Source organism: Physella acuta, unplaced genomic scaffold (assembly GCF_028476545.2).
Source record: "Physella acuta isolate Inbredline_101_S28 unplaced genomic scaffold, ASM2847654v3 ptg000820l, whole genome shotgun sequence".
Taxonomy (NCBI): Eukaryota; Metazoa; Mollusca; class Gastropoda; family Physidae; genus Physella; species Physella acuta.
Genome location: NW_026732338.1, coordinates 265718 through 291656, shown reverse-complemented (window position 1 = coordinate 291656; position 25939 = coordinate 265718). Strand labels below are relative to the sequence as shown.

General features: G+C 34.6%; 3 protein-coding genes across 4 annotated transcripts; 2 read left to right on the top strand and 1 right to left on the bottom strand.

Annotated features, from left to right (window-relative positions):
- The first annotated feature begins 4876 nt into the window (after nucleotides 1–4876).
- On the top strand, nucleotides 4877–13727 carry LOC131951657 (max-like protein X). 2 transcript variants are annotated; one of them, XM_059314007.1, is made up of 9 exons: nucleotides 4877–4992; nucleotides 8969–9032; nucleotides 9205–9345; nucleotides 10452–10549; nucleotides 10882–10978; nucleotides 11083–11182; nucleotides 11289–11373; nucleotides 11571–11687; nucleotides 12393–13727. In XM_059314007.1, exons 3-9 carry the CDS (start codon nucleotides 9213–9215, stop codon nucleotides 12453–12455), a joined length of 693 nt encoding a protein of 230 aa, XP_059169990.1. In that variant the 5' UTR covers nucleotides 4877–4992; nucleotides 8969–9032; nucleotides 9205–9212; the 3' UTR covers nucleotides 12456–13727. The 2 variants fall into 2 exon arrangements, with proteins under 2 accessions (XP_059169990.1, XP_059169989.1); XM_059314006.1 differs by lacking the exon at nucleotides 4877–4992 and adding an exon at nucleotides 8383–8570.
- On the bottom strand, nucleotides 5234–6625 carry LOC131951676 (prostatic spermine-binding protein-like). Its single transcript, XM_059314032.1, has 6 exons — nucleotides 6511–6625; nucleotides 6343–6456; nucleotides 6179–6307; nucleotides 6007–6143; nucleotides 5423–5551; nucleotides 5234–5251 (listed from the first exon to the last, which is right to left on the bottom strand). The coding sequence occupies exons 1-6, from the start codon at nucleotides 6623–6625 to the stop codon at nucleotides 5234–5236; spliced, it is 642 nt and encodes a 213-aa protein (XP_059170015.1).
- A 1921-nt stretch (nucleotides 13728–15648) lies between the features above and the next one.
- LOC131951658 (methylsterol monooxygenase 1) lies at nucleotides 15649–23473 on the top strand. The gene is made up of 8 exons (XM_059314008.1): nucleotides 15649–16097; nucleotides 19097–19174; nucleotides 19441–19512; nucleotides 19634–19710; nucleotides 19878–20004; nucleotides 21043–21091; nucleotides 21938–22096; nucleotides 22212–23473. Exons 1-8 carry the CDS (start codon nucleotides 15939–15941, stop codon nucleotides 22355–22357), a joined length of 867 nt encoding a protein of 288 aa, XP_059169991.1. The 5' UTR covers nucleotides 15649–15938; the 3' UTR covers nucleotides 22358–23473.
- Nucleotides 23474–25939: the final 2466 nt, after the last annotated feature.

Genomic DNA, 25939 nt, shown 5'->3' with positions numbered 1-25939 from the left:
GCGTCTATCGAAGAAAATTGTGTTCCCATTCAAAAGTTTAACGCGTTCTAAATCTAATTTTCTGTCGGTCATAACTTTAACAATACGTCCGTTTGCTGTATTTATTACGTTCCAACACTTATATCAATTTTAAACTGTCTTTTTTCATTTAGTTTTACAATAAATTTCTCTAGATCTAAAGATCAGCTGTCGAAGGAAAGTTATGAATCTAGCCTAGATCTAGATCTAGATCTAGCCTAGATCTAGGTCACTAGACTCAATGTAAATTCTAGATCTAGACTTAATGTAAATTCTACATCTAGAATCTATTTCAGGCCTTAATACATCTAGAATCTATTTCAGGCCTTAATTATTTTATATAAATCTTTGTTTGGCTAATTTAAGATAAAATTTAATTTGAAAGTTACTAGATTCTACTACTAGACTTAGATCTAGATCTATGCGCGGAGACTCAAAAGTATAGTATAAAAATTCATTTGTGACGTCACGAGTAAATAGCTAAGTTGATATCGTAGTCCGCTCTCATGCGGGTGGCACAGGTTCTAGACCAATATGTCAATGATATTTTTTTTCAATTTTTTTTTTTTTTAGATGTGAATGATAAAGTTGCCTATCTGAACTTGGCAGGATACAGGGCAGGTGAAGTAGAGTTCATCTGTTTCTTTGTCCTAAGCATATGAAGGGATAGTGTGGTCAGAGACATGCTCGGCTGGAATCGTTTTTTAAACGATAAAAACATGTTGTCTGAGACTTGGCGGGACACTGGGCAGGTGAAGTAGAGTTGAGTAGGTCACATGTGACGTCAGTATATGAAGAGATAATCCGAAATCGGTGTTTTTAAAAGATAAGAAACATATTTTTGAATGTGGGGTCTGTTTTTTGTGACGATAAGTGACACTGCAGTAGCGTAGCGAGGAGGGGGGGGGGTGGCGGGAGGGGAGGCGGGGGGGGGGAAGGGGAGGCGGGGGAGGGGAAGGGGGAGGGCGGGGGGGGACATATGTTGGGGCGCCAAAATGGTTTGGAAAAATAAATTGAAAGGTTGAGGGGGGTTCAAATCGAAAGTTTGAGTGGGGGGGGTGCACATCAAAAGTTTGAGGGGGGGGGGCTGCACATCAAAAGTTTGAGGGGGGGGGGGGGGTTAAAATCGAAAAGTTTGTCCCCGGGCGCCGGGAAGGGTCGCTATGCCTCTGAGTGACAGACGTGATGTTTTTTGATGGATGACCCCGAAACCCACAGTTATCCAACGGATGGCGGGTATTCTAGTATACTACTAAAAGTCAAGTTTGTTTACATGTTTGAATATTTATTTTTTTGTTTGTCCGATCGAGTATTGTGATATGTTCTACTCTATCTGGAGAGCTGTAAAATAGTATGTAGGTAGAGAATAATTATTTTAATGCAGACAGACTGTTAATCACAAATTTATTTAAAGACGTTAATTAATTTATTGATTTATTCATACGTAGAGTAACCCTATTTTTTTAAAAAGTTTAGAACGACCACTACACTTGGCGGGACCGTGACGTCACAGTTTTTTGTTTACTCTTTAGTACAATAAAATGGCGGCGTCTATCGAAGAAAATTGTGTTCCCATTCAAAAGTTTAACGCGTTCTAAATCTAATTTTCTGTCGGTCATAACTTTAACAATACGTCCGTTTGCTGTATTTATTACGTTCCAACACATATCAATTTTCAACTGTCTTTTTTCATTTAGTTTTACAATAAATTTCTCTAGATCTAAAGATCAGCTGTCGAAGGAAAGTTATGAATCTAGCCTAGATCTAGATCTAGATCTAGCCTAGATCTAGGTCACTAGACTCAATGTAAATTCTAGATCTAGACTTAATGTAAATTCTACATCTAGAATCTATTTCAGGCCTTAATACATCTAGAATCTATTTCAGGCCTTAATTATTTTATATAAATCTTTGTTTGGCTAATAAAATTTAATTTGAAAGTTACGACTACTAGACTTAGATCTAGAATCTAGATCTATGCGCGTAAATCAAGTTGCATAAGGAGACTCAAAGTATAGTATAAAAATTCATTTGTGACGTCACGAGTAAATAGCTAAGTTGGTAGCGTAGTCCGCTCTCATGCGGGTGGCACAGGCTCTAGACCAATATGTCAATTTTTTTTTTTTTTTTTCAATTTTTTTTTTAGATGTGAATGATAAAGTTGCCTATCTGAACTTGGCAGGATACAGGGCAGGTGAAGTAGAGTTCATCTGTTTCTTTGTCCTAAGCATATGAAGGGATAGTGTGGTCAGAGACATGCTCGGCTGGAATCGTTTTTTAAACGATAAAAACATGTTGTCTGACACCTTGGCGGAACACTGGGCAGGTGAAGTAGAGTTGAGTAGGTCACCTGTGACGTCAGTATATGAAGGGATAGTCCGAAATCGGTGTTTTCGGTGTTTTTAAAAGATAAGAAACATATTTTTGAATGTGGGGTCTATTTTTTGTGACGATAAGTGACACTGCAGTAGCGTAGCGAGGAGGGGGGGCGGGAGGGGAGGCGGGGGGGGGGGGGGGGAAGGGGAGGCGGGGGGAGGTGGAGGGGGGAAGGGGGGGGCGTGGGGGGACATATGTTGGGGCGCCAAATGGTTTGGAAAAATAAATTGAAAGGTTGAGGGGGGTTCAAATCGAAAGTTTGAGTGGGGGGGGGGGGTGCACATCAAAAGTTTGAGGGGGCGGGGGTTGAAAATCGAAATCTTGGGGGGGGGGTTAAAATCGAAAAGTTTGTCCCCGGGCGCCGGGAAGGGTCGCTATGCCTCTGAGTGACAGACGTGATGTTTTTTGATGGATGACCCCCGAAACCCACAGTTATCCAACGGATGACGGGTATTCTAGTTTCATTTTAAAAGTGATTCAACTATTTCTCTCTCATATAGTGCGGGCCATACTTAGCTGCTGTGATACAGCGACATTAATATTAAAGTGTCTGTCATACTTTAACTTTGCTGCCTAGCAACATAAAGCTCTCCCTGGGTATGCATGCATTTAAATTTTAAACCCAATGACACAAGCAGAGTTTCTTCCAGGGATCTCTTTGGGGACAGTGTCGTCGTCGTCCCGTCCCGTCCCCCCGGAAATTTTAGTTCACCACCCCCCCCCCCCCCCCCCGGCGAAAAAAGTCTGGAAGAAACACTGGACACAAGAGACTGCCCTTTGGTTGTTGATTTTAATTCCCTCCCGCGGTACTGCCAAACTTGATAAAATTTTCCTGGGGAGGGGGGGGGGGGGCGGACACTGTTAAAAGTACAATTTTCTATATACATACCATTTCGTTCGGGGGGGGGGGGGGGGTAGACTTTCTTCGCCCCCCCCCCCCCCCCAAAAAAAGATGCCTGAAAGAAACTTTGTAAGGGATAGTTGGTCAGCACTATATGCCCATAGCCGTCTTTACTTTCACTGACAAACTCGGGACTTTGAGGGGGAGGGGGAGTTTAGATCGTGTAACGTCACACTTGAGATTTAAAAAGGTAATGTTAGAAACTGAATTTTAGCATTTATTTAACTTTTTTGAAAATTTTTTCAATAAATTGTAATAGAAATTGATTAAAATATCCTATGATGACCGAGATCAGTCATTATTTTAGAGCAGGGGTCTCCAAACTTTTCAGCCCGAGGGCCGCATTAACTTACAAATATCAGTTCGGGGGCCAGAGTTTATTTAAGGCATCTCTTTAGGGTCGTGACGCCCTCCCGCCCCCCCCCCCCCCCCCCGAAATAACGTCTGCAGCAGATACCAATTTTTATACACACTCTTCATGAGACAATAATGGCTGTGACTTGCCTTTACTATCAGGAAGTCACCTATTTCTTTTCTTAGATACTCTGCTCAGAATTTTTTCGCAAAATTAGCAATCTTAGTGATGTGAAATATGGTATATCTTGCGATTTTGTGTTTGTCTCTGAACTATCTATGGTCAGATATCCTCTTCGGTAACAGTGTCTTACATTATATGTAGGTAAGCCTGCTCTTGTGTTATGTTCATGTCTTCATCCACACCTCTAATGAACACAAGAAGTTGAGAGGTGGAACAACTGCCCAGCGACTCATCCATTACAATTAAAAAATGGCGAAACTTGCTTGAATTTTTTGCTATTTGAGTCGCAATGTTTTCACCAATGCCTGCAAGACGGCGAGTAATTGTATGTGCACCCAAAGCTACATTTTCAAATAGTTTTGAATTTTCTGTGCAAAGTTCCTTAGCCACCTCCAACAAACATTTATTCAGTGGACAAAAAGATCGTCGCGGGCCGGATAAAATGACCTCGCGGGCCGTAGTTTGGAGACCCCTGTTTTAGAGGAAAAGAAATATGTTTATAAAAATCAAATGCAATTTTTGAGTGGGGTTGTAGGATGAGGTGCGAAGTCATTTTAGGGGGGGGGGGGGGGAGGGCTGGGTTTTTGTGATGACGTGGGGGCGGGTAAAATCGTCAAAAAAAGCGTGACGTCATTAATAGATAACCCCTTTATATACCACAGTTTTTCTTTTGGGCATTTCTCCGGGGGTTAAGCCCTACTTAACTGTCGGTCGGGACATGAGTGATTTTCTTAACTGCAAAAATTTTAAAGTGACTTCACTCTCTTTAACACCACGCCCCCCCCCCCCCCCCAGGCCAAAACACATAGGCCTACGGGTTTTATTTGAAAATGCTTCGATATTTAAGACTGACGGGTGACTGAATGCCGAAATAGGTGTAGGATCATAAGTGAAGCACGCAGAAAAAAAAAACGACGGGTTTCTGAGTACCCGGTTAGGCTAAACTGCTATTTCTAAAGGACACTGCGACTTTGAAATAACCTTTGGACTCGTTGGATAAGCTGGTTTATGCTAGTTTCTTCGGCGTTTTATTTACCCACTTCCTGCCCAGCTGTGCGTGACGTCACTTCATGCAATGGAGTTGTTGATGTTTCAGAAACGTAAACACTAAACACGACGGTTGAAATTTTATAAACTAAACTTTCCTCAGTTATTTCTAGTAAGTAATTTATTAGTTCACAAGAATAGGTTAGTTGATATCTTATTCCTGTGTAGGCTAGACTTACATAGATCTAGTCTAGTACCAGATTCTATCGTTTTAATTTTTAGTAAGGTAGTCTACGTAAAATCGCCCGCGACTAGATTCTAGATCTAGCTAGGCCGCTAGGCTAACAACTAGTAATGTGAAAAACAGGTGACTCCTTAAATTTTAATAATTATTTCACACATTTTAGGAGGATTCATGCTTTGTAGGCTACCTGTTTTAAACAATTGAATTAAAACTTTTCAATAATAGGAATAGGCCTAAATGTAAATGAACACTAGCGATGTTTCCAACAGATGCAACCATGCTCATTTACTATAGCCGAGATTCAGGGGAAGCCACTCTATTTTACAAATGGCTGCTGTTTATAGCAAATCTTGCTCACAAACACTACATGTTCTTGTTTGCCATTGTCTGGATCATCATCCTCTTTCCCCTTTTGTTTACCATTATCTGGATCATCGTCCTCTTTCCCCTTTTGTTTACCATTATCTGGATCATCGTCCTCTTTCCCCTTTTGTTTACCATTATCTAGATCATCATCATCTTCCCCTTTTGTTTTGGGGGGTCGGCGTGGTCGAGTCGGTAAAGCTCATGGTTGCTAAACCGAAAAGTCTCGAGTTCGAACCCTCGGGCAGATGAGGCTCGTTAGCTGGGGACAGCAACTCTTCTAGGAGAGACAACTCCAAAATTACACATCTGCTGCCTTGTAGTTTGTTCTTGGTTGGACAAAGGCTATGGAAGCAAATCCAAAAAGAAAAGCAGGCTGAAATCGGAGTCAATGGCCTCAATGGCGCATAACCAGTTGACACGTAACGCTTAATTGTGTTGGAGGCGTGGTCGAGTCGGCAAAAAGCTCATGGTTGATAAATTCGAACAAAAGTCTCGAGTTCAAACCCACTGGCCGATAAATCTCGATCCCCTTCAACACTAAGAATTAAGAACGAAGAAGAAGAAGAAGAAGTTTACCATTATCTGGATCTGCTGATCATCATGCTCTTTCCCCTTTTGGTTACCATTATCTGGATCATCGTCCTCTTTCCCCTTTTGTTTGCCATTATCTGGATCATCGTCCTCTTTCCCCTTTTGTTTACCATTATCTGGATCTGCGGATCATCATCCTCTTTCCCCTTTTGGTTACCATTATCTGGATCATCGTCCTCTTTCCCCTTTTGGTTACCATTATCTTGATCATCATCCTCTTTCCCCTTTTGTTTACCATTATCTGGATCATCGTCCTCTTTCCCCTTTTGTTTACCATTATCTGGATCTGCGGATCATCATCCTCTTTCCCCTTTTGGTTACCATTATCTGGATCATCGTCCTCTTTCCCCTTTTGGTTACCATTATCTGGATCATCGTCCTCTTTCCCCTTTTGTTTACTATTATCTGTATCATCATCTTTTCCCCTTTTTGTGCCTAAGACAGATGGGGCAACCACAAAAGCTCTTTCCACTGTTGCTGGCCTCTAGCAGTTTCTCATGACAGTCTGGTTCTTGTCAGTTGTTTTTCTGCTGTGCGCCTCCACTTCAAGTTCTCCCTTGGCCTTATATTTTCTTTTTCCTTGGGGCTTCCAGTTCTGCAGCATTCCTGTGATATTATCTAATTTTATCCTTTAAAACATGGCTAGTTGTGTTTAGTTTCATAACTTCATTTGCAAAAAAAAAGAAGTCTGTTTGAGTCTTTTTTGCATGTCTTTTTGACAACTAGTTTCTAGCTAGTAGAGTTATGTTGTCCGCAAAATCCTCTAGGCTAGTTGTTAGTCTTTATCCTATTATTATGGTTACAGGATTTTTATCTCTTGGACACTATAAACATGTTATGTCAAACGTGTTAATTAAATAGTATTACTTTCATTCAAAGCTTGGTGACTTGCACCACACACATTTTAGAAAAGAGAATCCTCAGGAGTATAGGTGTCTGACATTAGACATCTATAGGTGTGTTGGATATGTTTTGGGTTAGAGACAAGGCTAGTGTTGGCATTAGCAAGTTGGATTAATATTTAGTTAACTGTCAATAACCTAACACCTTTTTAAAAAAAAATGAAGATTCCATAATTGTGGTATTATCAAAGTTATTACATAGTTTATCTTTCAAGTGTACAACTCACCAGCTTGGAATACAGAAATCATGTTTCATCTCAAGAAACTTAATTGTTTTATTAAAATACTTAGTTAAATTTGAATTGTTTCCCCTGTATTCCTGGTTTTGATTTTTGTTACAAAATTTAATGTAGTAGTATTATAAAAATGTTTAAATTTCAATTTCAGTGTGGGTTTGGGATATTCAGATATTTATTTTCTAAAACTAAGTGGTGTTTGATTTATTAATTAATTAATTTATGTTTATGCTATTCTTATTCTGGGAAATTATTTTTGTATGCATTCTATGTTATAATAATAACCATACAGTAGCCACTTAAAATTGTCACATTTGCGGTTAGTGTCATTTTTGCTTTACCTGATTGGGGTACCTATGTAGCTGTTTGGAAATATTTTTGGCTCTGTGTTATATTTCACTGAAATAATTTTCAGCATCCCCATAACATTGCCTATTTCTGTGTACTTTGGTCCATATGTTTTTTTAATCCTTCATGTTTGTTTGAAAGAAAATTGATCATTTTAATGATAATGACATGTTTCCGGGCAGTAGAGTCTGTGAGTGAAGACTGCATCCATGACAGACCATTTCATCATTGTCCAGTTTTAAAAGGACTGAACTTGTTAATGTGTTACAACAACTTTACCTTTATATTTGACCTCAGTTTTGTGTTGAGTTTTTTCAATGTAGCCTCACTAATAACTGTTGAAAATTATCATCACTGTTTTTGATTGTTTAAAAAGATTTTAGGTCTTTATCCTTCAAGACTTAATAGCTTAATCAGAGTTCACTATTGATCTTTTACCTCATCTGATGAAGAGTTGTATGTCAGATGTTGAACATGAATTGATTGTCCTTTATTTTTTTAAATTAGTTTAAAGCTGTTGCTGAAAGTAGGTGGAAAGAGACTTGTTTTGTTAGATGCAGGACCAACAATTCTCGATGTTTTAGCTAAGAAATAATTTTAAGTTTTTAGAAAACAATATACTTTATTTATTTGCTGTGCCTTTTCTTCATGTTATAACTTTAACTTGATAGAAAGCTACTAGTACTATACATTTTTATTCATGTTCTTTTTATTTTGTAAATTTTGTAATTTTCTACCATAACTTTCTATTTTTATTTATCAAGTAGCCTATATTTTTTTATTCAAGGGTTGTTTTATAGGTGTTCATTAAACATTTTTTGCTTTAAATGCAACATTTAATAGTTAGATTATTTTTATCAGTAGTCTGTGTAAAAGAAATGAAATATAAGTGAATACAATGTTTTCAAAATTTGTGAAAAAACAATTAACTGGTGATGAAAACCCTACTTGTGCTGGGGAAAAGTGTGGTGAACACTCGGTGGATGCTATCAGGCATGCTGAGTGTAACATTCCTACTTGGTTTGAAGACCTGTTTGATTCCCCTGTGTCTAGCAAACAACTGGTAACATTTGAAATTATTGACTTCAATAGTTTACTTTTATGTCTAGAAGATTTATTCTTCTGCTGTAGTATGGTTACATTTTTCTTTGTTATATTTATGTGTATATATGTGCTATTAATAATAACATGACAACAAAATTATTTTTTGCAAAATGATTGGAACTGTTTATTAGCAAATTTAAAATGTCTGTATAATCATTATGTATGTATATATATATATATATATATATAATTGTAATTATTTATCAATTATTTATCAATTGCAGTCTTTTTACTAATTCAAGTATCTACAATGTTATTATAATGACTTGTACCCATTATTAAAGCTTACTTGGGAGGATGAATGCATCTACTGTTTATTCAAAACTGCTAAAGTTTTGGTAAATCTTTTATTTTCAGACATCAGTGTATTCTTGCTGTTGTGATAAAACAAATCAAACATCTTTTGTGACATCTGAAACAGGTACTTAAAATAAGTGTATAAAATATTTTATTAAGATATGTAGAGATTAAAAACAGTTTTAAGAAAAGTAATATCACACATTTAAATTTGGCTTTAACATAATAAGCTGGCAGAACTCAACCTTTATGTCACATGATTCTCTACCACAATATATATGCTAAATGTAATTTAGTTACAGATATGAATGGCATAAAGGCAGATACGATGTCAAGCCCAACTGGCAACCAAAAGTTTACTTTCTCAAGGACCAGCAGCACTGGGTCAATACCAGCAGCAGGCTGCACCTCATCTGCATCATCTGCTCAAAACACAGGTGAAATCATTACACTACATGGTGACATTCTGGCTAACAGAAAATCAAATGATGTCTTAATGGTATCTATATATATAATTCTCTTCTTGGAGACCCTAGAAAACAAGCTGTAAGCGTGCCTTTCAGTCCCCTCTCTTCTTCACTAGGCATAAATCAACCTCCCCCACCCCCACATGGTCTGGTGAGCTGTGGTTCACGCTAAATGTTTACTATCTAAGAGCCAGGTTTAGTGACGGCTATTAGGGACATATAATTTAGTTTGAAACGATTTTAAATTTAGGGGGGTAACTAAGAGGAGGCTGCTTTCACGGGGGGGGGGGGGGGGGAGGGGGGTTAGGGTAGGGGTTGGGGGAAAGCTTGGGGGGGGGGGGGTATCGTACTTAACGCCCTACTGATAGTGTTTTAAAGCAAATATTTTCAGTGGCAGCATTGGTACTGTCGAATTCACAAGTTATGAATTACTGAAAAGTAGAAAATAAAACAACTAAATAGCGGCGTACGATACGTCGCGGGTTGGCTCGTTGTGAATAACACTGTATCTGATAGGTGTATTTCCAACTGCTAATATTATTCGGTCTTTATAATTACTTAATGTTGCTATGTTTTTTTTTCTTACTTAAAAGTAATATTTCAATTTATGATTACAACATTCACGTTGAAAAATACTGCCCTAGCCCATGTTTTATCTGTCAGAATAAATAAAAGAGGGAAGATAATGTAGCACAATTAGCACTCAGAATTGTAGACTCACAACCTTTTTTTGGGGGGGGGGGGGGGGGGATATTGATCACCTTAATTTTTCTTACTTCTAGCCCCAAATTAAACAATCCAATATACAGCATGGAGTTTTAATAATTAAAAGCAACATTTCGAGGGAAATTTGTGCGTGTTACTTTTTTAGTTTTAAACCTTGTGAATGATTTCTCACTGTTTTTATATGCTAAATTAAATTCTCTAAGCAATTTAACATAAATAATTTCTATTTGGTTTCCATGATTGTTTTACTGCTTATTAACTTTAATAATAAAATAGGAGCAATAGAGTTAATTAAAAAAAATATTATCTTGGTGTTTCCTCTTTGTTTTAAAAAAAAATGTTATGTTTAGATGATGAAGACAGTGAATCAAGTAAAGTACCATCATATAAAGATAGGCGACGAGAAGCTCACACTGTAGCTGAACAGAAAAGAAGAGATGCAATTAAGGTACAACTTTTCAAATACACAAAGAATTTTTTTCCCACCCTATTAACTTGCGCTGAAAACCTACTAACAATAATTTCATAAACTGACTACACATCCCTTAAGTGTTAATATCTCCTTATGGCAAAATCTAAAAATGCTACTTCCCCTATAACATAATTTTACCCTACAGAATTGGAATGGATATTAAAAAATAACATGAGGTTAATCCCACAGCTATTATTAAAATATAGTTTTTATGACATGTTCAACTAATTGTTTTTAGTGAGTTTCTTCAGAAATTCAAATTTTAAATTTGTTTTAACTGATACAAATGCATACTGATTTAACCACAGAAAGGCTATGATGAGCTTCAGGGCATTGTACCAACATGTCAACAACAAGACAGCCTGGGGTCACAGAAAATAAGCAAAGCCACTGTTCTGCAAAGATGTAAGAGTCATTTTTATTTAGTCAATAATGTTTTCAAATTAATTCCTATGATAATGATAACCTGTTTGGAGCAGTGTGTTATAATAAATTATAATTTTTTACAGCTATTGATTACATGCAGTTCTTGAGCAATCAAAAAAAGAAGCAAGAAGAGGAATTAGAATCTTTACGTAAAGAGGTTATGGCCCTTAAAATCATGAAAGCGTAAGTATCTGTCAACTTGGGTACAAAATTAAATACACTGTAAAAATAGTTTAATGAAAATGTTATTTAGATCTAAGTAGAGTTCTTTGCTTTTTATTTTTACCAGAAACTATGAACACATTGTTAAAACACATCAAAGTTCGCCATCCCATGGTCAGAACCAGGTTTCAGATGAAGTAAAATTTCAAGTGGTGAGTTAGATAATTGTACTTCAATTGTATGAGTGATAACTATATTCTTATGAGGAAAAAATTCTTTAAAATTTATTCTAGAAGTTTAAAATACTGTACTGTATATTATTTAAAAAACTATTATATCTTTAAAAATTATAATTTGTTTACATTTTTTGCTTCAGTGCTAAATGTTTATTTTTGTTTTTGCACTCTAGTTCCGTAATATGATGGACTCATTGTTCCAGTCCTTCAATGCATCAATTTCTGTTGCCAACTTTGCTGAGCTTTCTGCTTGTGTCTTCAGTTGGTTAGAAGAGTACTGTAAACCTCAGGTAATAATGGGTTCCTTTTTGTGTGAAAAACTAATATTGTAACTTATTTTAACCTTTACTTTACCCACTTTTAAGTTAAGTGGCTTAAGGCCAATAAATGTATAATGAAAGGGTTTTATAAAGTGGATCCATTTTCTCAAAATTAAGTGCCTGGCCAAAATAACTACATCAAATAAGAGGACATATACTTCTATAACCATTTCAAATTACTTTTACATTATTTTGTAATATATCAAATTTTCTCAGTTTTTAAAAAAAAATCATCACTTTAGAATTAATTACTTGGCTTTTTTTTTTTTTTGCAGGGTATTAACTAAAATACAAAAAAAAGTGAATAATTAACTAAAAAGTCTTAACTTTCTAATACAAAACACAAATTTATTCCATATAAAAAAAAACAATTAAAAACTAATGCTTTTTACATTTACAAATAAAATACACACATATTTACAATAAATACCAACACAAAAAATACAACAAATTTCTTTCAAACCTACACACTAAATGAATACCTGCAGACTAAAGTTTTTTTTTTTAAAATAATGATTTTGACACTTGTCAAATAAATGGTGACTTGATTTTTAGTCAAGATTGGTCTTACTCATAGCTGAGTTCCTATTTTAAATTCTCTTCATTTCTATATCCTGCTACTTTTCACTCCCACATTTTATTTAATTATTTGAAATGTTGGTCTATTAATTTCAGACTCTTAGAGAACTTGTAATGGGAATTTTGAGACAAGTCAACACTACTGTCAATAACCAATGATTTTTCTCAAAACTTTTTTTTTAAATGATCTGTACACCAATAAAATGCTCTGTGACATTGTTCATCTTTAATGTTCACCAATGGTAATGAGACTTTTGAACTTAGGCTAAAGTTCCAAAAGTTTTTAAAAGGGAAAGTTGATTATTAGCCTTTGCAGAGAAAAATTATAGGTCTAATGTTAAAAGTTATCGCTCAAGTACAATTGTACCTAGATAAATCAGAAAAATAAGTCTTAAGCCTGATAAGGGGTAGCTTTTAGTTATGATTTTTTTTTTGGTGTACAATGCCTAAATAATTTGTGCTTTTTAAAACATTAGTATTTGAGAAAAATAAGGAAGAGCAAGCTTTATCTGGGAAAAGCCAGTCAAGAAAGAGATTGGGGGTGCAAGGATGACATTGCTTGAAGTGAAGGGGTCATAAGCGATTTTATTGGCAAAGTTTCATTCCAATGGAACATGATGGAAAAAGAATCTAGTTTTTCAAGGTCAAAATAATTATACAAAAATGCTATATTTTATGATGTAAATTGATTAGCTTCTAAGCTTTGTATAATAATGATATTTTATTTGTAAAGCTTTATATATTAATGTTACAAGACTTTTTGAAATGGTGATTTGACATGAGCTGTGAGGAAAATGTAAATGGTGTCTTGCATTTGATGTATAAAAGTAATGTGATTGCTGGTTATTCTTTAATGTAAATATTATAGATGCTATACTTTTGTATGACTGCTTTATGAGCATGTTGAACTTTTTTTTTTTTTAAATTAGTGTATATTGATGTAACAGCTTCCTTAACTTCATATATGTCTAGACTTTATTTGCATTATCCTTAGATACTAGTAGATAAGCCATAATGTTAATATTATGAATAGAAGTTGATGTAAAACCAAATTTCTTTTATATTCAGGATACAGTACATTTCGTTTAGATATAGCAAAAAATATTATTGCATCCATTAATAAATTCAGTAACTAAGGAAATAAAAATGTTCAACTCCTTATACAATGTGTAGGGTAAAGTATTTTTCTGTAACTTTCGTAACTGTAAAAATTTCAAAACATGATGAATGCTTGTAAATAGGTAATATTTGATTGGGTCTTTTTCATTAATCATTTATAATCAGAATTGTTTATGATGTGTCTTATAAATGTTTTTAATAATTATACATTCAATATATTTTGCAAATGTATAAAACATTTTAAAATAACTTGATTATGATTGTTTCAACAAAAATTGTTCACATAATTAAAGTTTTACTGCATTTACATTTATTCATTTCTTGGTTATTTCTTTTTACACATAATTCTCATCTCTTCTTTAAATAAATCTACTTTAAGTCTACTTTAGACACTGATTCAGAAAGATTAAAAAAGTCTAAACCATTTTGTGCCTATACTGTAGCACTGTTAGCAACAGAATTTTTACATTACTGTATATTACAATTCTTATTAATTGCAAATAAACCAAATTAATAGCTTTAAAGTATTTAATTATTAAATATTTTGTTTTGTCACCTGTGAAAGTGATTGTTTTAATACATCAGAAAATTCTGTAGGCAACAAAAAAAAGTAATTTGTAAATCAAATAAACAAACTACAATCTGCCTCCAAAATTGTGGATTCTAAAAATTAAACCTGGATAACAAAAATTAATGAAGAAAACAAAGAATAGACAATTGTTATTTGAGATATATCTACAGCAAACATGAGAAGTTATAACTATGTAGTCATATATTTTGCTGCTTTTATCTAGATCTAATTTTTATTTATCAAACAAGGTTCTGCTTTTTATGAACTAAAAGATTTCTATCAACAATGTTTTGAATATTTTAGGCCAACTAATCTATCTATTGAGCATAATGTTTGCCTCACTATCCTATGCAGAGGTAACACAAAGAACTCTACTTTCCCTGCTCCGTGGACTGTATGGTTAAAAAAGGGAACTATTAATCTATTAGTGAACTGTATGACCTAATGACCAGCATTAATTGATTCACATCATTGATCTAATGTAGCCTACACATTCAAAATATTTTTAATTTTGCTGACAGACAATGACATATTGAAAGTTTGTTAAGATAATAGTTATTAATAAACCTTTTCTTCTTATTCGTTCTTAATTATTAGTGTTGAAGGGGATCGAGATTTATCTGCCAGTGGGTTTGAACTCGAGACTTTGTTCGAATTTATCAACCATGAGCTTTTTGCCGACTCGACCACGCCTCCAACACAAGCGGTACGTGTCAACTGGTTTTGCGCCATTGAGGCCATTGACTCCGATTTCAGCCTGCTTTTCTTTTTGGATTTGCTTCCATAGCCTTTGTCCAACCAAGAACAAACTACAAGGCAGCAGTTGTTTAATTTTGGAGTTGTCTCTCCTAGAAGAGTGGCTGTCCCCAGTTAACGAGCCTCATCTGCCCGAGGGTTCGAACTTGAGACTTTTCGGTTTAGCAACCATGAGCTTTACCGACTCGACCAGGCCGACCCCAATAAACCTTTTAAAACTGCAGTTTGCGATTTTTATTTGAATGGAATGGATTGTTATCTATATCTAAATACAAAATTAGAAATTTTATAATTAAAATATATCTATAATATTCTGTATTATTCTGTATCCCTTTAATTTTTCAGTCCAACAGTTTAATACTGTAGTTGATAGCAGTTTTAATTTTTATTTAGAGAAAATTTAATGACTATTTTATTTTGTGAGTTATTTAAAATATAAGAAAGCTCTGTAATTTAATATTTATTGAATATTTTTTTCTTGGAATATTTGGCCTATAGATAGATCTAGTGGCTACACTCTACACTCTTTCTACACCATAAAAAAAGATGTTCTCCATCATTTGGCATATTATTATATGCCTTATGCCTGTCAAGTTTCTAGTTTTGTTTTTATTAGTTTTATTTACCCTTACTTAATCTAATTGCATTTTTATTTATATTTGCGAGGTCAATTTCTATGTTGATCAACTAGCTTTTAACAACCGATGTTTTTGTATAAGTGAGTTCGAATGCACTCCACACTACAGAGCAGGTTATATAACTATTTAACTAGGTCAGACAGTTACGTGATTCACATCACCATACCGTAGGCTCTAGTATTTAGATTTAGGTCAGGGAATATCAGACCACAGAAAATTAACCAATGAAATGTAGCCGTTTAATATTAGTTACCGGGCGAGTGGGGGTTGCCCTGTGACGAAATATCAGCTGTTGTGGAACCATTGTGGTGTTTAGGGAATAAAATTTCGATGTATAGAACCTAATATCGCAAAATTCATTTTAAAGGGTTGAATATATTTGTATTTAAAATCATAAAATGCCTTACTTTTGTGTTGATTCCTAGATAACTGTGTATTATTATTTTAAAAACAGTATTAGATCTAGAATTCTTGATAGTGGAACTAAAAGTTGCAGCAAAACCTGGCTACAGGCTACACAATACCGGCATCGCTCATTGTTAAGTACACTTCTTCAAAATGGAAAATCTCACTGCAATTCTTCCTACTTCAGATCAATTTTTAGATTATTTACCAGAAAATCCTATTAAAGAGTCGTTTGCAAATGCGTGGATGTATATGACGAAAAATTACACCAAATTTCAAATAGCAACATGGGGTTCCTTGATACTTCATGAGGTAGGCATTCCTCCACTTTGAAAAAATATTTAAATTATAGATCTAGGCCTAATAATTATAATTAGGGCCCTAGGCCTATTAAATTATTAATTAATAATTAAAAATAGGCCCAATAGAATCTAGATCTAGATTTAAAGATAAGCCTAGATCTAGATCTAGTCTATCTAATAAAAATAAGACAACTGTTTTGGCCACTATAGGCCTAGGCCCTATTTAATAAATTTATATTAGGCCTAAACTAAAAAATAAATATTTAATTTATTAGGCCTAAATATTTATTATTTTTATTGTGAATTGTAGGGCCTATTTAAAAATTAATAATTATTTAGGCCCTGTTGTCAAATGTCATTTTATGATTTTAATTTAAGAAAATAAATTAGGGGCCTAACTAGATCTAGCCATAATTTTTAACTAATCTAGATCTAGAGATCTATACTCTATAGGGCCTAATCTAGAATTTAGAATCTAGATCTATCTCTAGAATCTAGATTATTCTAGATCTAACAAATAGCTACACTCTACACTTCACTACACTAGCTACTAAGCTAGAATCTAGTTGCTTATCTGCTACTATCTCTCTCTAGATTGGATTCTAGACTAGACTAAAAAGCTAGAAATCAAGATTCTAGATCTAATTATTCTAAATAGGCTAACGGCTAATACTGCCTATTAGGTCTAGAGAGCCCAATAAACACAAAACAATATTGCCAAATAAAATTAAAACATCTTACACCTGATCTATATTCTAGATCAACTAGATGTACCTAGATCCGCTAGATTATAGATCTTCAATTCTAGACACTGGAGTCTAGAGTGAGGCTAGCTAGATCTAACCTAATTAATCGCTACAGTTCGAGAAACAAATTTAATTTGATCCAAGGCTGTAACAGTAATAACATTGATCATGTGTAATACTCTAATTTTTCTTATTTCAAAGCAATTTTCACAATTGAAACAACTATAACTTAGGCCAGGGGTCGGCAACCTTTTAAGACGGAAGAGCCAAAAGTTACTATTTTCAAAATTTCCCAGTTTTTAAAGAGCCACTAACTTTTTTTTTCAATATTTGGTACTTGATTAGGATTAGGTAAATACATTCTATGTTACTTAAAATAAATACCCTTAAATATGAAATAATATTTATTCATATAAAAACATACACGTTTTGCCAGAATAATAAACTTAGTAATCAAATAATATAACTGTAGGACTATCTCAATCCACTTTAGAAGCTGTTAACTTTTTTTTCTTTCTTGACGGATATCCCCGGCCACTAGTCAGTCAGGCCTCAACGCTGCAAACTCCGACTAACTGGCTTGTATATCAGTTTGATTACCGTGTATCGGTCGCTTCTGTCCTTTGGTTCTCACCAGACTTATCTTCCACCCAATTGAACGCAGGGTAAACTCGTACCCCACCGTCCAGTACCCGGCTCAACAGTAGGAAGCTAATAACTAAAAAAAAACTACGTTACTCAAGTCGAATTAATGTTTACCAACAGATAGGAAAATGGATTCTGAATAAAACAACATTCCCCATTTAACGATATTCGAAAAAGTCGCCCTTGGACAGTGGCAAGCATGGAATTGTCGCCACGGGGCTGACCACAGTGCGGCTGTGCCTGGTGCCCAAGCGGCTGTGAGCTGTATACTCTCTATTGCACCTACTCTCATTGTTTACTGATGAGTGTTTTTATCCTGCTTAAAGTTGAGTTTTCTAATATTTGCTGCGAGTATTGAAAACGAAATAATATAACTAGTAATATATGTGAAAGGAGCTAGAGAGACGCATCTTGACATCAAAAGAGCTGCATGCGGCTCGCGAGCTGCAGGTTGCCCGCCCCTGACTTAGGCCTACACTATATAATAGTATAAGCCTATTATATAACACGAGCCGGCCCGCGGCATAACATACGCCGCTATTTAGTTGTTTCTAATTTTCAATAATTCATAATTTGTGAATTCGACAGTACCAACGCTGACACTGAAAATATTTCTTTAAAACACTATAAGTAGCTCGTTAAGGACCATAACCCCCCCCCCCCTCCTTCCCTCCCCCCCCTCCTCCCCCCCCCCCCCCCCTACGTTTAAAATCGTTGGCTCTGCTTGTAAACATTTAGAGTGAACACAGCTCACTAAAACCATGTAGGGGTGGGGAGGTAGGGAGAGCGTTTGCAGCTTGTTTTCTAACGGCTCGAAGAAGAGAATTATATATAGATAACTAGACTTCTTTTTTTTTACTCTAGGCCTATTTGAAATGCATGATTTAATCCATCCCAGCCCCCAAATTTTGACTAGATAATTAGCTGAGTGAAGACTACCTCACCTGTCCCATCAGTTGCCGGTTCAAAACCCAAGTCATCATTAATAGTCTTTTATATACAGTGCTTTCTTAGACATCCTAGCTCGTCTATGGTGGGGCATACCATTGGCATGTATAATTAATATAGTTATAGATGTATCTATGCCATAGAAAAAATTCAATCAAAGTGTTTGCTAGGGAAAAAAGTCACAAAGGAATAATTTTATCACAAAAAGTTAGAGAAAAAAGTCACAAATGTTTAGACCTATTACAAATATTTTGATTTACTTGTTGAGGATTATGGTGTTTAAATAACTGGTAGAAAAAATTATTGTAAAAGAAATGTAGGCTCACCGTTTTGTGTGGTTTTTTTTTTTTTTTTTTTGCAACAGCACACCTTTCCTCTGTTGAGGTTTGTCTGTCCACATTGTGTATTGTTGACGTTTTGCTTCAACTACACCCTTTGTACTGTCTTTTTTTTTGTGGCGAGTTGTGGACAACAAATCACATTAACTTATAACTATGACTTCTTCCCATTTCACTCTAATTCAGTTTTTTATTTAAAAACATTATAAAAACTTAGTTTGTTGGAACATTGTACTAAATTCTATTCTATAACGGAATTAAAACCTACATACTTCAGGCTAAATATTTTACATGAGGAAAACTTTTAACACTGTTTAAATTTTATTTTTCAGCTGGTTTATTTTGCAGCCTGCTTGCCCGGTATACTTTTCCAGTTTGTTCCTTTTATGAGAAGATTTAAAATACAGCAGGTAAATAACTGCCTATTATTTTTAGAATGAGTGTTGTGTTGTTTATATTATTTATAATTGAAAAGTAACATTTGATTTTGATCGGTGCAATGTGATTCTAATATTCTAATAACAGAATGTAGGTGTTTTATTTTTAAATAGACAGTTACAAGCCATACTTAAGTAGTGAGCCATAGTATGTGGTCTAGCTTATTTCTTACTATTTTGAATTACTTAATTATAAAGTACCTAATACAATGGACATTTTTGAAAACGTATTTTAACAGAATCGTCCTGAAACTTTTGAGGGTCAATGGAAATGCTTTAAACTATTAATGTTTAACCATTTTTGCATACAGGTTAGTATTTTATTTGATTGTAGACCTTTACAATTTTTTAAATGTAATTAGACTATTTTAAGAAAATTGTAATATGTCTGATCTCAGACATTTTTTAATTGGTTAACCCCCTTTTTTTTAGTTACCCTTGATAGCTGGTACATACGTGTTTACAGAATATTTCAATATACCATACGGTTGGGAAGAAATGCCTCCATGGTAGGTAATTTCTCTGCTACATCAAGTTTTTTTGTTCAGTTTATTATTTTAACTTAACCTTCTAAACTTGTTAAATCCTCTGATTGTTAATTAAATTTGAAAAGGTATTTTTAATGCTTTTATGAAATTGCAAAAATAATGTTTTTTAAAACACTTTTGTATTTCAGGTATAATCTTGCTTTGAGAGTGTTTGGTTGCGCTGTTATAGAAGATACTTGGCATTATTTTCTTCACTCCGCTCTCCATGACAAGCGAATATATAAATACATTCACAAAGTACATCATCAATATCAGGTACTTTATATGTTCCTTCTCAAACTTTCAAGGAATGGGTACTGCTTTTCCAGAATAATCTATAATTCTGGATTCAAGAATCATTTCTAAGATTAGCAAATTGAATTTTTATAAATTCTGGGTTTGCAGTTAAAAGAAACTCAAGGCCATTTAAACTTAGACAAATTGGACATTCTAGAAATCATTTTTATTATTAAAAAACTGGAGATTTCACCATTTGCTCAATTTGGCATATGCATAGGTGGTATAATATCCACTGCTATGTAAATCTAGAACTAATCAACTTAGGCATAATGTTATGAAGCTGCTAGTCTCATTTTCTTAGTTGACACTAGTACTTGGTAAAGGGAGAATCAGATTGAGAGAAAACCAATTAACATTCGGATGCAGTAGTCTTTTCTCCAGACCTAAACATTTATAAATGTATCTATGACCATTACCCAACATTGTGCCTATGTTGTTGTTTTTTTTTTTTGTAGCTTATTATAACTTATTAAATGGATTGTGCATGAACACAGACTTGTTTATATTTATCACTGGTTTACTAATGTTTACAAGTAGGATAACTATTTTAAAATTGCGAGTTATTAAAAACAACCCACAAAATTTTGCTCATGCTGACATTTCTAGAGCTTGTGATTACAATTAATAGTTAGTGATATCAACCACTATCTCAAATGTATTAAGGACCAAGTACAAACATAAATTACATGTTTTTAAGCTTGTGCTGACATGAACTTATGAACTTCTTCCACAATATTCCTTTTACATCATCATGTATCTCAATGGGGAGGGGTGAAATAAAAAATAGGACTTTAGATTTGTAATGCTGTTGTTAATAAATTAAAGCCCTGTGAAAATAGAGTAGGCCTACCCTGTAGCGCACATTTTAGTTTTAAATAGCATGACATTGATGAGTAACAGCCCTGGAGTTTTTTTGTTTTTTATTGTTTTAAATCATTAGTTAATAAGAAAAACTTCAGAAAACAAGACATAGCAATAGATTAAGTTGAGAGATATCCAATACTTTCATTTCAGTCTCCATTTGGAATGACAGCAGAGTATGCTCATCCTGCTGAAACTCTTAGTAAGTGAAATTACTCATCATTTATCATTTAGCCATCCACATCTATGCAGGCAGAATCTATATATGGAACCAGTAGGTAAACTACTGAATATCTGAAAGCATTAATTTATTTAAGATATTATCATAATATTAATTGACATGTAACATGGTAGCCTATATATTAAGGGCTTTAAGACTATGCCCAAGCATTTAATTTGACAGACTCAATAAGGTACACATTAGAGCTGTATTGTCTCCTCTCACACAGTATAAAAAATGTGAAGGACTATTCACTTTTATTTGTTACTGTCACCTTAACATTGGCACAGGCCAGAATTGATCATGTGGGGATAATTTTTGAAATATATATATGTAAAAGTAAAGATTCCTATTTAGACCTAGCGATCTATTGGTCAGATAAAGTAGAGTTCATATGTTTCTTGACCTTGATGTATAATGGGATGGTGTGTTTAGCACAATACCCAGTTGCCTTTTCTTTCCCTAACCAACTGTCACACATAAAGCGCACCATTGCCAATAGCTGTAACTTAATGTAAAACAACTTTTAGGTTGGGATATCAAAGTGACTCAGTATTTTTATTTTTAGTTATGTGCTCTATGGCTAAACCTCTCTGTCCCACAGATGTAGTACTGTCTCAGCCCAGGCTCATCTGTCTAAAAGTTTATTTAGATTAGTTGATGTTTGAGTGTTATACCTTTGAAGTGTACATTGTTACTATAATAATACCAATTTTATTTATCCTACATGAACAATTTTTTAAATGGAATTTAAAAAAATAAATAATATCAGTTTTAAAATAGTATCCTTTAGTCTCTAGTTTATTATAATCATCATTGTCTTTGCAGTTCTTGGCATGGGATTTTTCTGGGGCATCTTGCTGCTTGCAAACCATGTGATTCTGTTATGGCTTTGGGTGACTGTTCGTCTGTTTGAAACAATAGATGTCCACAGTGGCTATGATATACCTTATCTGAATGTATTTCACTTAGTTCCCTTTTATGGAGGTGAGTTTTACTGTTTGTTTTCTCTGCTTACATTGAAAAGTTAGGTGTAAGATTTCATGAACTAGTTATCAATTGTGAAGAATTTTAACATTTGTTATGTTTAATTATTTAACAGGTTCCAGATTTCATGATTTCCATCATTATAACTTCACTGGAAATTACTCTTCTACATTTACTTGGTGGGACAAAATTTTTGGTACAGATCGTCAGTTCAAGGAATATTATAGTAAACTTGAAGGCAAGAAGGAAAAAGATCAGTAAATTTCAATCACCTACACTTTGTTTGATACAGACCAAAGTTTGCCCTTGGTTATAGGTGTAATAGTACTACACCAAAAAATTAATGAATTTTTAAAAAATTTCTTGTTTAGTATAACAGCTCAATTTGTTAATTTCTGAATCATATTGCTGTGTCGCAAAGATTAAAAATAATACTAAGTAACATTGTCATATTTTGAGTGAACATTATGTTCATTAGTCGCATTTTACAAACCTTGACATAACTATTTCTCAACTGCTCTATTTTGGTACTATGATTTTTATCACCCAGAGATAGGTCTTTTTTTTTTTTTAACTTTGCCCTACCTCATCGGGCTTGCAGGTACTCATCAATAATCCTTATCCAATTAAAGGTTTTTTAAATTATATTTCAAGTTCCATTTGCTAGTTATATGTGTACTGAATAATCTTGAGCTAGTCTTCTGCTAATTTTTAATATCATTGTACAAAAGTTTCAATATTAAAATATGAAAATCTGTGTTGTAAGTAATTGTTGCATGCTATATTATTCTGCTATGAGCAAATGATTTTTTTTTTTTTGCTGTGATTTTAAAGAATGTAATTCAACTTAATTTTTTTTAAATGACTTAATTATATATGATTACCTATCAACTTCTAACATCTGATAAAATTTTGAAATGATGGGAATGAGTTCAACATCAACTTAAAATTATATTTTACTGTTTTAATATTAAAACAACTGATTATGTTTATTTATACCATACATTATGTGTATGTGTGAATGTATATACTTGTTTGTATATATTTTATTATAGTATAGGTACCTAATTGAAAAGGTGTATAGATTATCATATTTTTCCAATCAAAGCAAATGCACCTTCTGTTCAGACTTATGAATAAATATTTTATTTCTTTACCAATGTTCTAACCAGGTTATCCAGTAAATGAGAGCATAATAGGTGTTTTTTTTAAAGTTAAGGCAAGAGGTAGTAAGGTTAAATTTAAGTTTTTATTTAAGCTGGTGTTTTATGGTTTTCTTTGGTAGAACATTTAAATTAACTTTATTTACAATATTTGCCAGAAGTGTTAAACCACTAAGACATGATCCTGCAATAAATTTTTAGTTTTTTACTCTGATTTGTCTTATGTCAAGATTTTTTTCCCCAATGTAATTTGTCTGTTTTTCTATGCAAAAATATTTTTTTGTCAAAATCATTGATATGTCTAGCCTTAATTCAATTTAAAGACCTTGCATTACACACACACAATTCGATGAGAAAAACAAAGCTTTTACTTTTCCCCAATGGAAATTAATTTTACAAGTACAAGGGAGAGAACACTTAACTAAATCTAATTTTTCTTTTTTTGTTTTCTCCATCAATTTAGTAAATTTGCAAAAATATTTGGACAACATTGTCAATAATGAAGGAGATGCACCACTGAAATCAAAACATTCATCTCAACAGCAAAACATGCATCTCAACAGCAAAACAAGCATTAGCAACTATGCAAGAAACATGGCAGTCAAAGACTTTTCAAAAGAATGTCCTTAGGGTCCCTCTGTATGACGGAATGTTAGAAAGCAACCACCGAGAGTAAAAATCTTTTAAATCCATTCCTTTTCTAACTTTGCATAGAAGCTTCTCCACGCAAGGATATCTAGAATGGGTCGGTAACACATCAAAATGCTCAAGGTGACGCCCCGCCATAACAGTCCATGAGAAAACTACCCCAGACTAGATTGACCGAGTCAAAGTAGCCACAACAAAGTTACGTCGGGAGGGGGGGGGGGGGCGACGAAAAAGGCTCCCACAATAGGATTGCGGACAAAAAAGTCGACATGTTCGCTAATAATGGGGACGGTGTTACATGACACTAGGAGGTGATATGATAAACGTTGGTCGGACAGGGGCGCAAGTGAGTAAATAATGGGACACTTTTAAGTAGGTCTTACTTTAGACCTACTTATACCACTGAACGAGATGCAACGTATAGCATACATTAATTCATGCAACAAACTGAACTAATTCTATTAATATTCTCTGAGATATAGGCCTACACGAAAATAAAATGTTCTAGTCAAGTAGGTTGACACAATGCATCTCTTTAGGGGGAGAGGGAGTATTCACCCTACCTAATGAAAAAACAAAAAATCCACTTTGAGATTTAATCTTCAAGTCAATAGCAACTTGCCCTTGAAAATTTTAGGCCAACCTCCGCACCCGCACACACACACACACACACATAAGCCAATAAGTGGGCTATACATTGTCAGTTTTATTCTATCTGTGGGGGGTAGGTTAATGTTTTTAAAAATATTCCACAAATGTTGAAAATTCCCAATTAAACGAGGTCTCGCATTTTTTACGATCTTCCCCCCCTCCCCCTCCCCCCATCTCAACTTCGTCGCACACCGGCACAAAAAAAAACCAGAACAAATGACGTCACACCTCAGCATACAACCCCCTTCAAAATTGCAGTTGAATTTTAAAAAAAAACTAAAAAAAATCTATATTTTTCTAAAAACTTCACTGAGTTCGGTCAACATGGAATATTTCAATCAATTTCTATTACAATTTATTAAAACAGTTTTTTAAAACGCGAAATAACAGCTAAAATTTGTTTTGTAACATTATTTTGTATAATGCAAAAATTTGACATCACACTATCTGACCCCCTCCTCCTAATGACACACCGGCAAAAAATTACGTCCCCCCCCCCCCCTCCTTCCCCTACGAGTAGAGCGTCACTTTGAACGACCCCAGTGAGGGTGTAAAGACATCGCGTTCATTTGATGTAATAAAAAAAAATTGCTGTGATGAAAAGCTCAAGTTAACTTATTTCAGAGTTAGGCTATAGCTTATGCTAATTAAAAAAGGTGGACGGAAACAGAGTTTCTTCCAGGCATCTCTTCGGGGGGGGGGGGGGGGGCAAAGCCCCCCCCCCCCCCCCGAACATTTTTTACCGCCCCCCCCCCGAACGAAATGAAATTTATATAATTTATATAGAAAATGTGTACTTTTAACAGTGTCCGCCCCCCCCCCCGAAAAAAGTCTACCGCCCCCCGAAAATTTCAAGTGCCCCCCCCCCCCCCCCGGAGAAAAAAGTCTGGAAGAAACACTGGACGGAAATTCCCAAATTCTTTTGAATTAAGAATTTCTGTCGTTTAGTTATGCAGAGTTTCTTTCAGGCATCTCTTCAAATAGGAAGAGGAGTGCTCCTCTCGCCAGTCCACCGCCCCTCCTCTCCTTCGGAGAAAATAAAAGAGAATATACTCAATTTAGGCTGTAATTTAAACAGAAAATATATAGATCTAGTGTGTGCGCCTCGTCCCTCGAAGGATAAGTGCGCCCCCTCTCGGAAGTTGCAAATATCCCCACCCCTCAGGAGAAAATGTCTGAAAGAGACACTGTTGTTAGCAGTTACGACGTGAGACGAGACGATAGATTAGAGGGCTGGGTGAAAGGTGGCTAAAATAAAGTGACGTCATTTATGAAGGCACATTACTCGACTGTCTCCACTGTGTAGGCTATCTATAGTTCTCTGTAGAACTACTTTATTGGTATGAAAATGAATGTTATCTTTATTATATTATTTCGATCA